Source organism: Mus pahari, chromosome 3 (assembly GCF_900095145.1).
Source record: "Mus pahari chromosome 3, PAHARI_EIJ_v1.1, whole genome shotgun sequence".
In the NCBI taxonomy this organism is placed as follows: Eukaryota; Metazoa; Chordata; class Mammalia; order Rodentia; family Muridae; genus Mus; species Mus pahari.
The window spans coordinates 55,535,530-55,552,290 of NC_034592.1; the positions used below are offsets into that span (position 1 = coordinate 55,535,530).

Sequence of the window (16,761 nt, forward strand, 5' to 3'; positions counted from 1 at the left end):
CTGGGACTATGACAGAACAGAATCCATCAGAATTACAAGGAGTTCTCCTTAGATCTTGGAATTAGAAGGAGTTTATTCGCCTTCTAACCCTTCATAGAAGTTTAACTGAGTCACACACAAAGCTATCTGCCTGGCTTCAGTTACCTTAGCCCTTTTATAATCTCTCTATGGAAAAACCTACAGCTTGAATGAATGAGTCGATCCCATATAGGAATATACCATTTCTAGTCCACAATTTGGCTTCCCAACTGAGATTTCAATGAAACTGCATCCAGACGGGGCTGGCAAAATGGTTAAAGACTTTAAAATTCACATAATGGATACAAAGAACTGACTCCCCCAAAGTTGTCTTGTGACTTCCATATATGTACCGTGATGTGTGTGTGCATCGCATGTGTGCACGCAAATACACACAAGCAAATAAATGTAATTTTAAAAACCACATTGTTGGATGTCCTTGGGATGTATATCTAAGGAATTAACTATTTGATATGTCCATTTATAGAACACCAGCTGCAAATCATTATATGGTAATATTACCCATGTAATATTTATTAATTCCTGTCAATCTTTTATTCTCATAAGAACACTTTGTGCTTTTTTTTTATTTTTTTAAAAAAAAAAAAACTATATGGTAATATCCAATACTAAAATAAGGGATCCCGTTGTCTGAAATACACTGTGTGTGTGGCACTTACGACAGCCCGCCTCATCAGAGTTGTCCTTGCAATCATACACCCCATCACAGCGGTACCTGCTGTTAATGCAAGAACTCCCATCAGCACATTTGAACTGAGAGCTCGTGCAGTTTAACACTGGAAACAAAAAAGAGAAGTGTATGACATTAACTCCAAGATACACAGAGCACACAGTAAGGGAAAAGCAAGGCTGTCCACTTACCACAGCCTGCCTCATCCGAGCCATCAACACAGTCCTTGTCCCCATCACAGACATACAGCGGGCTGATACACCGGTGGTCAGGGCAACGAAACTGGGTAGGCTGGCAGGTCCCCGAAGCTTCTAATGGCAAACAAAAACAAAGCCAAGTTTTTTTTTTTTAATGTTCTTAAGCTTTTTTATTATTAAAAGTAGATTCTCTCATAAAATACATTCCAATCAGTTACCCCTTCCTCTGCTGTAGAAGTTTGGTTTGGTTTTACCTCCCAGACCCATGCTCCTCAAAGTAAGGCTCAAAATATATTTACAAATATGTCAGCCATATAGCTCAGCTCTTCTCTGACTAGATCATAACTTTTAAAATAACCCATTTATTTTAATCTACAGTTTACCATGGAGTTGGTTACCTGTGGTCAGGTCACATGCACCTGTCTCCACACATCTCCAAGGGTGAATCACCAGCCTGACACTATCTCAGAATTCTTTCTGCCTCCCAGATGTTCCACCTTCTATTTCCTGCCTAAGTCACAGGCCATCAGTTTTATTATTTACAGGTGCCAAACCCATAAAGACCTAGATACTCTCTCTACAGGTATATGGACTTGTTTATCAAAAAAGTAGGATGGGGTGGCAATATGAATGATCCAAATTATGTTCTTAAGCTTTCAAAGCCAAGTTTATTTTCTGTTAACAGACTTAACTTAGTGCTATGTGTGTACAGGCTCCTTCAGACCAGCAGCCACGTCAAAGCCAGCACAGTGGGAGAACCCAAAATAAAGATTTGGAATTAAATCTTTGGAAGCAGAAGCCATTCATCGAGGAAGCAGCCTGGGGCTGTATCTCACGAGTCTCTGACTCTACCAAATCTGAGTGACACGGTCAGCTCACCACATGCCAAGAAGCACCAATGCTGGAGTTGCGTGCAGACTGCCTATCTCCTCCATAAAGTCATAAAGTGTGAAAATCACACACTGCTAGATTGCAAAAATTAAAAAGGCCCAACTCCCCCAGAAGGAAAATGAATTGCCTAAGCCTGCAACCAGTATAAGAATTTAGTCTAGAGAACTCTGTTCCATCTTAAACTATTGTTACAAATAACCATGCTAAAGAAAAAGAACCAGGGAGATAAAAAGAGAGTCTATGTCCTTGTTCTGTATTAAATGAAAACATTTTTTTAAAAAAAAAAAGGGAAGGAGGTAAGAAAAACATGCATACATGTGTGATACATATATGCATGATCATAAATGGATGTTAGAGACATGCATGGGTACACATGCATCTGATAGCACAGGTTGACGTCATTCTCCATTGGTCGTCCTCAGTCCTCCCCTTCCTTTAGAGCAACAGTAAGCAGGGACAACAGATGTGCACCACTGCATCCAGTTCAGGTCCTTTGTTCGTTTTCCTTTGTTTACAGTTTCTATCTAGATGTCTGACCGCTGTATTGTGCTGTGATAAAGCTCAGTGCCTTTAGGAAAAGCTTTCAACATGTCTCAGACTACTGATATCCAGAAGTTGACAAGGATAGAACTGTGTGAGTCTTAGAGGAAAAAACTCAAAGGTTACTCAAACCTATATGCATACAAGGCTAACCAACCCAGAGAAGTGAGCAGGACACTCACGGCAGTTCTTTTCATCTGATCCATCTGAGCAGTCATTGTCTGTGTCACAGACCCAGTCTTTTGGGATACACATGTGGTTGTCGCAGGTGAAGGAGGTGGGCGGGCAAGTAGACGTCGTCGAATGAGTGGGGCAGTTTTGCTCATCACTGCCATCTAAACAGTCGTTCTGTTTGTCACAGCGCCACTGGCCAGGGATGCACTGTCCACCGTGGGCACAGGTAAAAGCCGAAGATGAGCAGGTGTTATCTATAAAGAGCCACAAGGCGGTCATGAAAATGCTTGGTTCTAAACATTTGAGGTTGTTCCTGTAGAAGCAAAGATCTTCTCACCTTTCAATACACTATCACAAAAAATTAGATGAAATATAAGAATGGTTTACGTTTGGTAAGTATCAAGCATAATATATGCACATACTATATGTGTGTATTATATACATATATGTATATATGTATGTATATGTATATGCATACACATACATTGTAGTGTATTCCTGGTTGTCAACTTGACTATATTTGAAATGAACTACAATCCAGAATTGGAAGGCTCACCAGTGAACCTAATCTGGAGACTGGGAGATAGAAGTTTCTGATCTGGATCTTGGTATGGAGATCTTGAGACACAGTGGTGATTGAATCCAGCAGATTAAGACAGGGAGATCTCCAAGATCATCTGGGATTAAAGGTGTGGTGGCATACACCTTTAATCTGGGCTACACCTTCTGCTGGGGACCATATAAGGACATTGGAAGAAGGGAGTCTGGCTCTCGCTCTTTCGCCTTCTTGCCGTGTGGGACTCAGCAACTGCTAGATCCTTGGACTTCCATTCACAGCTACTACTGAACCATTGTTGGGATTTGAACTGCAGACTGTAAGTCATCAATAAATTCCTTTACTATATAGAGACTATCTGTAAGTTCTGTGACTCTAGAGAACCCTGACTAATACATACATGTATATCCTTTTTTAACCATCAAAAGAAAACTATGATTACTATATAAATATCTTAAATTAGATTTTGAAAGATATGGGAATCTTTCCAAGACTAAAGCTCTAGTCTATATAATCCTGGGCTCACCTCTACATCCCTCCTATGACAATTTCACAAAAATATACAACTTTTCAAATAACAGAGTTTCTCTGTGTAGCCCTGGCTGTCCTGGGACTCACTCTGTAGACCAGGCTGGCCTCAAACTCAGAAATCCGCCTGCCTCTGCTAGGGTTAAAGGCGTGCGCCACCACGCCTGCCTCAAATAACCCTTCTTTCACTCTAAGTGCACAGGTTACTACTGGCCTCATTTTAATAGAGGCTTCTAAAGATCTCAATTATTTTCAATTTTTTTTAATGGGATATTTGGTCCTTCTGCAATGGTAATCATTAGGACTGAAACTTTATAGACTAGAATCCATCAAAGAGTGTAGAATTACAGACCCATTCTGCTTCAGTTCACTTCACTCTGAAAAGAGGGATAAAACAGACACAGGACATGATGTTTTCAAAGGCTACAGTTGCAAGGACCTATTCTGTAATTTTATTCTCACCATTGCTGCTGATCAAACCCAGGGCCCTGTTCATGATAAGCAGTTTCACTACAATTGAGCCCTATCCTCAGCCCTGATTGACTTTTTAAAGAGTGAACTGACTATATAATTTCAAAAAGAGCTATTGTCTACAAGCATTATCAATAATAGTCTAACGCATCTCTAACATTACCTATGAATTAGATGTATTGCTTAACTTGTCTTTGGAGTATATGTTATGTGTCTTATTTTCTAAAAGAATACCTCGGTGGTATTTTCCCATACTCATAGATAGCCCATGCTTTGATTATTGCTTATGGATGGCCAGCCTTCTGTTCTAGTCACCTCCCCAAAACCACAGCACAGATACTTACTAAGAGCCCCACACTGATGCTCATCACTGTTGTCATGGCAATCATCCACCCCATCACAGCGGAAGATACTGGGCACACACTTGCCATTGTTGCAGGGAAAGGAGAAGGAGCCACACTGCTGTGTGGGTGGCTCTCGGGCTGGGTCTCCCTCACAAGTCATTTGGTCCCTCTGAAGCTTCATTCCATAGGGGCAGCCACAGACCCGCTGGAAGTTTGGAACTGGGAAGCAGAAATGGCTGCAGTCGCCGTTGGGATGGGTGGTCTGACTGCAGAAGTTAGACCCTGGAAATGCAGAAACAAGTAGATCCAACCTTCAACGTATGAAGGGAAACATTAAAAAAAAAAAAAAAAAAACCCAGAGCCAACACTACAAAGTTGGGAATCAGCCCAAAGACAGAATTCAGATTAAGGACAGGAAAGTTCTAAGGTGTGGATTTCCGAGAAACCAGAGTTGTGCTGTGTTCAACTATATGGCTGATAGGAATGTAGCACTGTCAGGAAGATACAGTTAAAGAGAAAGGAACCACCAAACCAGATAACTCTGTCCATATGGAGAATACTTGGCAATGCCCCTCACCGGTCTGCAGGTCGGCATCGTACGCTTTCACGTGCATTATGCTGCTGATGCCACTTCGAACAATTGTCATATCACCTCCATCAGACTTCCTGACCCGAATAATCGCACCCAGTCTCCAGTCTGTTAAGAACACATTATCTAAGGAGAAAAAGAGAACGATTCGCACTTCAGTCACAGTTTAAGGAAATGCAATAAGCTTACAAGAATGCAGTGGTCCAGAAGCCCGTGGACCATCTACCTGTAACCATTTGCTCTTTGGATTTTATTGATATCATGGCTCAGGCTGAGGCAGATACATAATATTTAGTAGCAATTAGGCTTAAACCTCCGTATATAAAAGTAAACATGAAAAAGAATCTTTTGAGTTCTTATCTCCAGCCAAAACACTTAATTTTTTTTTTTGAAGGAAACAGAGTCCATCATGTCTAAGACCAGTTCAGAGTGTAGCATCCTTCCACTTCCTATGCAAATTTCTACAGATTTACAGATCCAGTTTTCATAAAAAGCTTTTGCTAAGAGATGGTGGCCCATGTCTTTAATCCCAGCACTCAGGAGGCAGAGGCAAGGCAGATCTCTGAGTTTGAGGCCAGCCTGGTCTACAGAGTGAGTTCCAGGACAGCCTGGGCTACACAGAGGAGGAGGAGGAAGAGGAGGAGAGGGAGGAGGAGCTTTTAATAAGAAAAAATACAGATCTCATTTTGTAAAAAAAAAGTTGTGTGTTTGGGTAAAAATATCAACAATTGTGCAAATTTACATATGATCTTAATAATTTAGATTTCAAAGAATTCTGCAAGACCGTAACTAACTAAAAAATACAAATAAGAACAAATGCTAACAAGATTTTACTGAAAGGACCCTGATATAGCTATCTCTGGTGAGGCTATGCCACTGCCTGGCAAACACAGAAGTGGATGCTCACAGTCAGCTATTGGATGGAACACAGGGCCACCAATCGAGGAGCTAGAGAAAGTACCCAAGGAGCTGAAGGGGTCTGCAATCCTATAGATGGAACAACAATATGAACTAACCAGTACCCCCAGAGCTCGTGTCTCTAGCTTCATATGTAGCAGAAGATGGCCTAGTCAGCCATCATTGGAAGGAGAGGCTCCTTGGTCTTGCAAACTTTATATGCCCCAGTACAGGGAAATGCTAGGGCCAAGAAGTGGGAGTGGGTGGGTAGGGGAGCAGGGCAAAGGAGGGTATAAGGGACTTTTGGGATAGCATTTGAAATGTAAATGAAGAAAATACCTACTAAAAAATTTTTTTAAATTAATAAAATATTTAAAAGACAAAAAAAAAAAAAAAAAGAATAAATGCTAACAATGTCACTCATGTTATGAAATCAAGTTTCCTTATCTGTGGTCCATACTAGTACGTCATTAAAACCACTAAATCATATCTCTCTTAATTGTAGATTTCAGTTCTACCATTCAGAACAGTGTCTCGTTGTATTTAAATAGATGAAGAGTCAAATCAAACTTATAGGCCTGTGCAGCATACTGTCAAGAAAATCTAGCTGGTCTTTCAGTAAAGGATTAATGATTTGCATAGTATTGTGAAACAAAAGAGCATTCCATAGCAAGTTCATAGTGAAGCTAGATAGGCATGCTGGCATTCATAGATTTCTGAGACTGAGGAGGGAAGATCATGGGTTTGAATGAGCTTAGGTTCTGTAGGGGGACCCTGTCTTCAAAGGAAAAGAAAGGGAAAAGAGATTCATAATGGAAATCAGAATTGACTGAGACTAATATTTTGGGTTATAGTATTGTTCTCATGGGAATGCACTCGCTGTTTTTCATGCTGATAAAAACCAAAAGATATCCAAACATTCCACCATATAACAGAGGAAAATTAACATTTAAAAAATGTTCCGGGCTAGTGAGATGGCTCAGTGGATACGAGCACCCGACTGCTCTTCCAAAGGTCCGGAGTTCAAATCCCAGCAACCACATGGTGGCTCATAACCATCCGTAACAAGATCTGACGCCCTCTTCTGGAGTGTCTGAAGACAGCTACAGTGTACTTACATATAATAAATAAATAAATCTTAAAAAAAAAAAAAAAAAAGTTCCTATAACTAGCAAATAGCACGAGCCTGACAGACAATATTTGAAAGGGGGAGTGAAAACGGGAGGGATGACTGTTTATAATTGACTCATCTCATCAAAAATCTCAGAGCATTTTTTAAATATTTTTAAAATGCCACACACTCCGCAGATGGACAGCAGGATGGAATATTATTCATTATGACTACCCACTCTAGTTGCTTTGAGCAACAAGGTCTCACACTTCAGTTTCTTCAGTTGAGTTGGCTGTGATCTTGCCCTGCAGCCCAGGCTAGCCTCATGATTTCCCTGCTTTCCAAGAGCTGGGATAACGGAACACACTACGGGAAGGTTTGAGCGAGCATTTGTGTGTAATCCACACGCTACACACAAGAACCCTACTTCAGGAATAAACAAGTCAGCTGTTTTATTCTACATGGTCTTGTTATACAAGTGAGCCATGACTTAACTATGTGGCCCAGGCCACTCTCATGGTGGTCCTCCTGATTCATCCTCCCAAATGAGTGTGTGCCACCAAGCCTGGCTCACCAGATTTTAGGGGGGGGGGGGAGGGAGGGATAGAGACAGAGACAGAGACAGAGACAGAGACAGAGACAGGGATTCATTCTGAGCAACCCAAGTCACAGAAGCACGTCTTCACTGAAGAAGGTAGTTAAGAGAAGTAGACCAAAGTTTGGCAGTAATCATGGTCTCTATCATTTCCCATAAGTCCATGCCTCTCAGAAATCTTTACTAGCAATGTGAAAATTGTATAGAAATATGAATGGAAAAAAAGTCATATGTTTCTGTTCTTCATGAGTCACATTTTGGGGTGGGTATAGGGTTCTATGGCAAACATATACCTTTTGTTGCCTCAAAGCATACCTTTAAAAACGGTGAGTCCAAACGGATGTGTCATCTGGTCTACGTGGCCCAGTCTTTTTCTGTCTAAACCATCAAGGTTGCTGTGCTCAATCTTATCAAAAAAGGCATCCACCCAGTACAACCGGGAAGCACTAAGAAAAGGAAGAAGACATGTTATCTAATCCCAAGACATGAGTGTCCCAAACAGTAAGGACGTTGGCAGATAACTTTCATATAAAAGTCAAATGTGTCTATTAGAAATTTACATCGTATGCTTCTCACACATACTTAAAATTTGAAATCTTTGATTTGGGAAATGTGTTTTCCTCCTTGAGAAATAGACAAGAATATTGATGTTAATGGTTAAAAGACTGAACACGCTTCTGCCCTTTTTCTCCCATAACTTGCTTCAATAATTTATAAGCTCATTGGTCTTCTTCCTAAATTGATCCACTCCTGAGAATCACCAAAGTATGTATAAACAAATGTACACTAGTCGATTGAGTCCGTACTCACTAATTCACTTGTTGATTAATTACTATCCTGAAGGTAATTCTATAAGATTAAACCCAAGCTTGCTACGTTTCATCAGATCTCTACACGGACTTCTATACGAACTTCATCCATCTTGGCCCTGTCATTCTACTGTTTCTAGAAATTTCCTCAGAATACTTAAGAGTGCATTGACTTTTCCTCCCACCAGCAGCTTGCCAGTTGTGTTTGTATTCTAGATCTTTCAGCATCCATTACCCATGACCTGACAGTGATCAAAAAGTCTCAGAAACATGCAGGATTCATTTCCTTACTCCAACACACTACCATGTGTCCAGTATACTGGAACCAGTGTCTAGTATACCTTCTCCATACTCTACAGTGATTAAAATTCAGATAGCTTCTACTCACCTCCAATCGATGGCCAAGCCATTGGGCCACCCCAGACTAGTGTTGACTATGGGCATTAGGTGAGATCCATCGCTCCATGCTCTCATAATTTTTGCAGGACGGAACCAATCACTCAGGAACATATACCTAGAAAGTAGGAGCAAATCAAGGAGGACAATATTAGAACAAACTAATAACCTTAAAAGAGTTATAATTGATTTTATTCTTTATATATGCTATCAGGTTTGGCACATTTAATTCTAAGTTACAATTTAAGTAATCACAGTCACAATTATACATGATATTAAAATGGGCATCTGGGAGAGAGAATAACTAGACTACAGGTTGTAAAACTTCTGTCACCCAACATATTAGTGGACACCTTTAATTCTCAACACTTGGGAGACATATGTCACCTTGAGTTCCATAGTGAGTTCCAGGACAGCCAGAGCTACTGTGAGTTCAAGGCCAGCCTGGTCTACATACTGAGTTTCAGGACAGCCAGAGCTACATAGGAAGTCCCTGTCTCAAAACAAAACAAAACAACTTATGTTCCTCTGTCATCAGCACCAATGCTAGATAATAGTTAGGTATCATCTTTCATATGTGACCCTAATTCAGGTTACATAGTGAAGACTTCATGAATAAGAAATCAAGCTTATTTTCGTTTAATCTGGGATTAAACATTTAGAACCCACCAGGCCATTCTCTATTCTTCTATAAGGAATTTATAATTCTACAAAAAATTCTCTCAAGGTTAGGGATCAAGAGATGTTTCAGTAAGTAAAAGATCTGGAGTTCAAGTCCCAGACACCGTCTTCTGACCTCTAGATTATTCACAGGCATTCTCGCCTACAGGCACATACAACACACACACACACACACACACACACTAATCTAACTCTAATCAACATCTTTTTCTCTCCTTTTTGTTTTGTATTGTTTTTTCGGGGGGGGTAGTATTTGGTTTTGTTTTGAACCATGGTCTCTTAAAATATAACCCTGGCTATCCTAGAACTCACTATGTAAACCAGGCTGCCTTGAACTCAAAGAGATTCTCTTTCCTCTGCCTCCCAGTTGCTGGGATTAAAGTCACACACCAATTTTTTTCCCTCCACTTCTTTTTCTCTTTCATAAAATCCCTAGGAATCAAAACCATTTCCGAGTGTAACTTTCTAAACTATGATGGCTTTACATCATTTCAAAGAAAATGGGAAGAATGAAACAGCTTTTCAAAACTATGGATTCAGGTTGCTATAAATTCATTAGAAAAAAAAAAAATCAACCATTTAACTGTGTAGGTGAATAAGGTTTACAAAGAAAAACTAAAAGTATAAAGAGAACATAGTTTTTAGAAAGAAAGAAAAAAGAAAGGAGGGAAGCAAGCAAGAAAGAAAGAAGGAAAGAAAGAAGAAACAAGAAACAAAGGACAAGTTTTGTGTCTGAGCAGGTCTAGAGTTTGACAGATTTGGCTTAACAGTGTGAGCCCTTCCCAAGTCACTATACCTCACCTAGCCACAGACTTAAAGAGAGGATATATATATATATATATATATATATATATATATATATATATCCCACCTCCACCCCAGGTGAGGGAACTTGGCTTGGTGAGTCACAAGTTTTTCTTACCATCTCTTGAGTTTTTCTTATCATTCCATTCAACTACAACTGAGTATCTCAAGCTTGTTCTGAATAAGCTACTGCATATATTCAAATAAAAAAAAATAAAAAGAAAAAGAACACTGTAGACTGTTCTGTTTCCTCCTGTCTGACCCCGTGCTAATGGTCCATGAAACAGGGATTCGAAAGTTCTTAAACTGAAAACGACTAGATGATTAGCGCCCAATCCCCCACCCCACCCACCCCTACCCCCTACTAGAACCTCGTATCCATACACTAAAGCCAGGCAAGAATTGGATCCTTCCTTGATAACTCTGCTAGATTTTTTTTTTTTCCTTCCTAAGGTAACTATAGAAAACCATACTTGAGAGAAAGGTAAAACTTAATTTTCAAGTAGATAAGGTGATCCCTTAAGCGTATGCCGAAGAGATGAGATTGCAGGTGAGTTGAGCAGCTGGTCCCTGGGGCAGCACACCGTGAAAGGCATTCAGCCGTTGCAAGCTCTCTCTCACATACCCAGCAGTGGGATGCACCACAATGGAGCGAGGGTTGTTTAAGTTGCTGATTATCTGTCGTCGGGACTTATCAGCCAGCTTCATGACCGTGACACTCTTCAACCCTCCATCTGTCCAGTAGAGATTCCTCGAGATCCAGTCAAAGCTCAGACACTCAACATTTTCCAACCTGTTTGCTGTGAGGACTTCTTTTCCTAGCGGTAAAAATACAGTCGTGTTATTTAAGACAAATTTCCCAACGGCTGCACGTTTAAAGGTTGGATAAAAAAGGGCATATTGTAGAAACATGTGTGGAATTCTTTAAGGAAAAAAAAAAAAAATAAAGAATCTGTGAACTGCTGAGCAACAATGAGATAAACCTAGAATCCATCTCTTGCCCACAGTTTGGATCTCCAAGAGGAGATACGGTAGTGAGTGATAAACAGAACTGGCTCTGGCTTTCCTCCCTTCTTCAACCTTCCAGAACATGTGAGAGAGATACCTGAACTCACCTACTACCACCCAGAGACAGCTCTGAGCTGACACTGCCAGGTACAGTTGGGGGTAGCTCACAAACAGTACTGCCCAACCCTCCAGAGACACTCAGCGGGCTTAGACAGCCACAGGAAGCCAAGGTTGCAAAAAAGCCAGAGGAGCTGGCTACATGAGAACAAGATCACCTTTCCTCTGCATGTCTTTCCCTATGACAACTTCGGGGCTTCCTTCTCTCTAGCTCACTGAGAATAAGCAACCACATTTCTGTTTTGCAGTGGGTTTTAAAACACATGCCTTTAATCAAGGCCAGTGCTTCTCTGAGTTCCTGAGGCCAGCCTGGTCTACAGAGAGCGTTCCAGGACAGCCAGGGCTGTTACACTGAGAAACTCTGTCTCAAAAAAGATAAATAATAAATAAATAAATAAATAGATAGATAGATAAATAAATAAGGATTTCTAAATAAAGATAAATAAATAAAAATAAAAGGTGGCCTTTTGTGCCAATAATACAAAAATATGCTGCTTAAGTATTCACTTTGAGCCAGGTTCCTTGCATGAATCCATTCAACATCATGGGTACAATATATGCATGGGGATTATTACTGAGCCTTTTTATAGATGATGAATGGGAAGATGCAAGTGGAGCAGAGAAGCAATGAGTCTCCGGTGCACACAGCTTGATAATGTGTGGTAGGCTAGAGGTTCCCAATGGAGCAGAGGGAGACAGTGCCAGGTGTTGTCACAGCTTAGCTAGGGGCTAGCGAGTAAGAGACAGGGACTGAAGGACAGAGAGGACAAAGGACCAGCAGGTTGGGGCTCCAAGAACTCATTTGTCAACATTAAAATGTACTTTCTTAAAGAAAATAAAATACGAACAAAGAAAAAAACTACACAGCCTGAGCCTGGGTGGTGGCTCAAGCCTGTAATCCCAGACTTTAGGAAGCTGAGGTAGAAGCATAGCTGTGAGTTGAGGCCAAACTGGGTTATATAACACAGAACAAGACAAGCTGGGTCTTCATAGTAAGGCCCCATCTCTAACCAACTTACCAATAAAGCCAACTCAGATTATGATTTGTCTTGAAAATAATTGAGAGGTATCAGGGAATGGGGCGGCTCATATCTATCAACCCAGAACTCAAGAGGCTGAGGCAGGGGGTATTGTTGCAAGTTCTAAGCCAGTGTGAGCTAGAGCAAAGGAGAGGTATAGAGAACAGTAGGTCAAAGCCTGTATGTATGTATGTATGTATGTATGTATGCATGTATGCACGTATATGTGTAAATATATATGTGTGTGTATGTATATGTTTATGTATATGATGTGTATATATGTATGCAAATGTGTATGTATATGATGTTTGTATATATGTATGCAAAACAAATGAGTAATTGCTAGTATTAGTGAAAACAAATCAAATATGTCAACACATACACACTTTCCTCACCTGTGCCATCAATTTTTTGTTTATAAATTATGTCTTTCGACAAATCTGAATAGAAGATGGTACTGTGTTGAGCATCAAAGTCAATTCCAACAAAGAAGGAAGGACTCCCTGTGACAGGAACCATGACATCTTCCTGGGTAGAGAGGGTGAATGGGATCCCACGCACAGCCGTTTGTGATGAGAAGAGCAGGAAGTTCTTAACGGCTGTAGGAAGAGGAAGGCCACAAGAGAGTGAGCTGGCAGTGCCGCCCTGCCATGTTCCAGAGACATTGCTTATCCAGTACACTAGGTAAGCATAAAATCCAACTCTGCGAAGAACAACAGCTAAATGTAGAGTTAATATAACTGGAAACCAGTCTAGAATAACGGAGATAAGCAAACAATGGTCACAGAAGTATTAAAGTCCTATTTTATTATTACATTTTTATACACAAATGTCATGTATATTCACACCCCTGTTAGCTCTTCTTGTGTTTGAGGTACTGTGGGGCATGGGGGCACCTGAGAGGAAAAGGCCAGAGGAAAGGCTCTAGTCCTTTCCCCAGAGACCGTGCCTCTCACTGAACCTGCAGCTCACTTGGTTATAGGGCAACCACAGACAGACAGACACACACACAGGGACAGAGAGAGACAGTGAAAGAGACAGAGAGATGCAGAGAGAGAGACAGAGACAGAGGCAGAAGAGACACAGAGTAGAAATTATATAGATTATTCAAAAAGATGTAAGGGAGAGAAGATGAGAGATTGAAGAAATGAAAGAATAGTGAATGATGTCAAAAAGCTAAGAAAACCATGACAGCACGTTAGAAAACTCAAAGACAATGGAAGTGCATCCAAACGAAGAAGGCAAAAGCTGAAGAAGTTCAAAATCAAATCATTAGGCAATGTTCTATTTTTTTTAAACACTCGATATCAGAGAAGTTAAGGACACCAGAGGCAGGAATATCTAGAGAGCAAGGATATATCCAGAAGATGATGAGCAGCAATATTAGTGGAGTTCAGAGTCATCGGGACTAGATGGGCTGGTAACCAAGGAAAAGGGCAGGCTCCAAGGGACTCAGGAGGAGGAGAGGGAGGAGAGAAATGAGGCCAGCTGATCTAGAAGTCATTCACAGGGATGGACGGCTTCCCATCTCATCAAAATTAAGGCAGCGTGTAACGTGGAGACATAAAGGTGATAGACAGAGCACAAGACCCTGGGGTTCCAACCCCAGCACAGGGGAGGAAATGTGGAGACCCCCCCCAATGGTGGTCTACAACTGCAAGTCGGGGTTCTGAGGCAGGAAGACCATAAGTTCCGGGCCAGCCTAAAAGGGAAAGTAGAAATAAAAAGCAGCTCGAACCTAATCATATAGAATTTAAAGGTCATAGCTAATAACTTATAGTAATAAAAAGGGGAAAGATTCCTAACCCTGAACAAGGAACAAAGAGAGACCTCAATCCTCCAGCGGTTCTATATGCACAGAACACTGTACCCTTCTTACAGGGAAGAATTTAGTCAACAGCACTAGCCCAGTGCGGAACAGGATGGTCTGGGCAGAAATGTGTGTACATAAAGCACGTGGTGTTCACCAGAAAGACAGTGAAGGTAAGGTAAGATGTCTTACCAACACAGTGGTGCTCATCAGCGTCCAGTTCAAAGCCAAATTCACACTTGCACCGGTAGCCCAGGCCGCCATTATCCGTCCTGTGACTGAGGACACAGATCTGCGCACAGCCCCCGTTGTTGCTTCCGCACGGATTGGTGGCTAGGGAAAGCACATGGGTTAAGATGCACTGAGAAAACTGAGTAACACCAACCACACACAACCGAGTAATTTATTCCTATGATAGACTCTTTCCTGATATACACAGTTTTCCTATTATTTGGTGAATACATGTTTTGCAGTGTACTACTCTAGGAGAGAAAAATTATGATCCCATCAGGTTCTGAAAGGTCACCAAGATTTGAGTGCTTGGCTAACCTAGTGCAAACCCTACTATGCATTTGTCCAACAAGTCTACACCTTCAGATAGGTCCCTGCAGCCTGTGCAAGGCTGCCAACACTAATTTACTTTGTCTGCTTTATAAATTTTATTTTTTGTTTGTCTTATATGTATGGATGTTGGCCTGCATTTATGTCTGTACACCATGTGTGTGCAGTGCCCAAGGATGCCAGAAGAGGGCATCAGATCCCCTTTACAGATTGTTGTGAGCCACCATGTGGGTGTTAGTGCAGGTCCCTTCACTGCTAAGCCACTCAAGCTGCTTTATAAACCATCTTCAGAAACTTTGACTTATTCTTAGTCTCTCAACTGTGTTGATTTGAGGGAATAATAGCCAGATATCATTCAGAGTCAAATAATGAAAATAATATGGATGACTGAACAGATTACAGTAGTTCTGAATTCAATGAGAGCTGATAAAGAGTTTGAAAAATCATTCCAGAGATGTCCAGAAAGTTCTCAGACCAAGCATGCTTTTTTTTTTCAAGTGTATCATATTAAATTCTACCCATCTAACTATATCTAGTGTGTGATTTTGTTCTGGCACGTGGCTCTCTTTCCTTATTTAAACATCAATTTAATTACTTTATAGTTCTTCATTCTAAACAGATTCCTCAGTCAACATGAGGACTTTCTCTAAATGATGATTCATTAATAAATCTTTCTACCAACATCGCCTTGATTTCAGTATTTCTTTTTGTCAGTCTACAAACACAGAAAATAGCCAAATGCAGTGCAGATAGTTATGTCATAAGTTCGATTTAAAATACTCAAACACACGCTAAAAACATTAACTGAATCAAAATTCCTTCATGCGTATTTTTAAGTCAGTACTACCTTTTGTTACTATGGCACTATGGTATATTCAGCTTCAGAAAGATATCTGCCTCGGCTGGGACTGAAGGCATTTGCAACTAGAGATGTAATTAGGGACCAGACAAACATACCAAACATATTTGGTCCATGACAGCCTTAATGCAAACCAAAGAACAAATGCAAAACATATCCAAAGAAGTAGAAAACACACTTGACAGTAAGAAAACTGAGCTCTTTCTTATGTCACATGGAACCCCGGTGACCTCAAATGTGGCAGGACAAATGCCATAGACTGTTCCCAGTGGAGTGGTGGTATAGTTCATTTGCCACTAGAACCAAGCTCCTGGGCAGGCTCTGGAATACACTACAGGAGCCAAGAAACATTCATGCAAGGCATCTCCTTGACATTCGTGACTTTAACTCTAAAATAATCGACACTAATTTCTTCAGAGGTTCATGATCTTGAGAAGGTTAGCACTCTGGACAACTGTAAATATACGTACACAGCACCCAAACCTTGTGCGGTGCTTCATTAGTTTCCATAACTACAAGAAAACCTTTTCTGTACCAAGTAAGGTGAACATTGTCCAGAGACTCACCATTGGGCTGCCTGAGGGCATGGTAAACTGTCACTCCGAAAGGTGTCAGGGAAGACTGGTGGTACACTTGAGGGTTGGTTTCTGTGAACTTGTTTGCCTTCATCACAGCCATCTTTGTCCAATCAGTAAAGAACACGTGTTCCTCAAATAAGGTTATTCCAAAGGGATGCGGGACGAGGGAGCCTCCACGAGCTACCGTCTTCCTGTTACAAAGGATACAAGCATGGATGATACCTCTGTTGTTCTATTTTTATTTTAGTGAAGAGGTAATTTGTTCAACTGAATCTCTAAAAACCTAAACTTGTTCCTGTTATAATATAAAACAAGTTGAAATAGACATATTTTGGGATGCTTTTGAAATCCCTTCTTAATTATGTAGGATTTTCTTTCTTAAACAAAGACAGCTGAGTCTTAACTATCAGGCTCAGGTTGTAGCTCAGAAGTAGGGTGCTTACCATTATGTTAAGGTCCTAGTACCACCAAAGCAAAGGGAAGGAGGAAGAGGAGGAGGAGGAGGAGGAGGAGGAGG

General features: G+C 40.8%; 1 protein-coding gene across 1 annotated transcript in view; it reads right to left on the reverse strand.

Moving 5' to 3' along the window:
* Lrp2 (LDL receptor related protein 2) overlaps positions 1-16,761 on the reverse strand; it is a 161,662-nt gene that overhangs the window by 82,715 nt on the left and 62,186 nt on the right. Inside the window, exons 14-24 of the mRNA XM_021193735.2 lie at positions 16,233-16,435; positions 14,439-14,579; positions 12,832-13,035; positions 10,918-11,110; positions 8,800-8,925; positions 7,918-8,048; positions 4,988-5,125; positions 4,411-4,692; positions 2,520-2,765; positions 901-1,020; positions 699-815 (exon numbers count right to left, since the gene is read on the reverse strand). Coding sequence (XP_021049394.1) covers positions 699-815; positions 901-1,020; positions 2,520-2,765; positions 4,411-4,692; positions 4,988-5,125; positions 7,918-8,048; positions 8,800-8,925; positions 10,918-11,110; positions 12,832-13,035; positions 14,439-14,579; positions 16,233-16,435 — 1,901 coding nt within the window. The remainder of the gene's footprint in view (positions 1-698; positions 816-900; positions 1,021-2,519; positions 2,766-4,410; positions 4,693-4,987; positions 5,126-7,917; positions 8,049-8,799; positions 8,926-10,917; positions 11,111-12,831; positions 13,036-14,438; positions 14,580-16,232; positions 16,436-16,761) is intronic.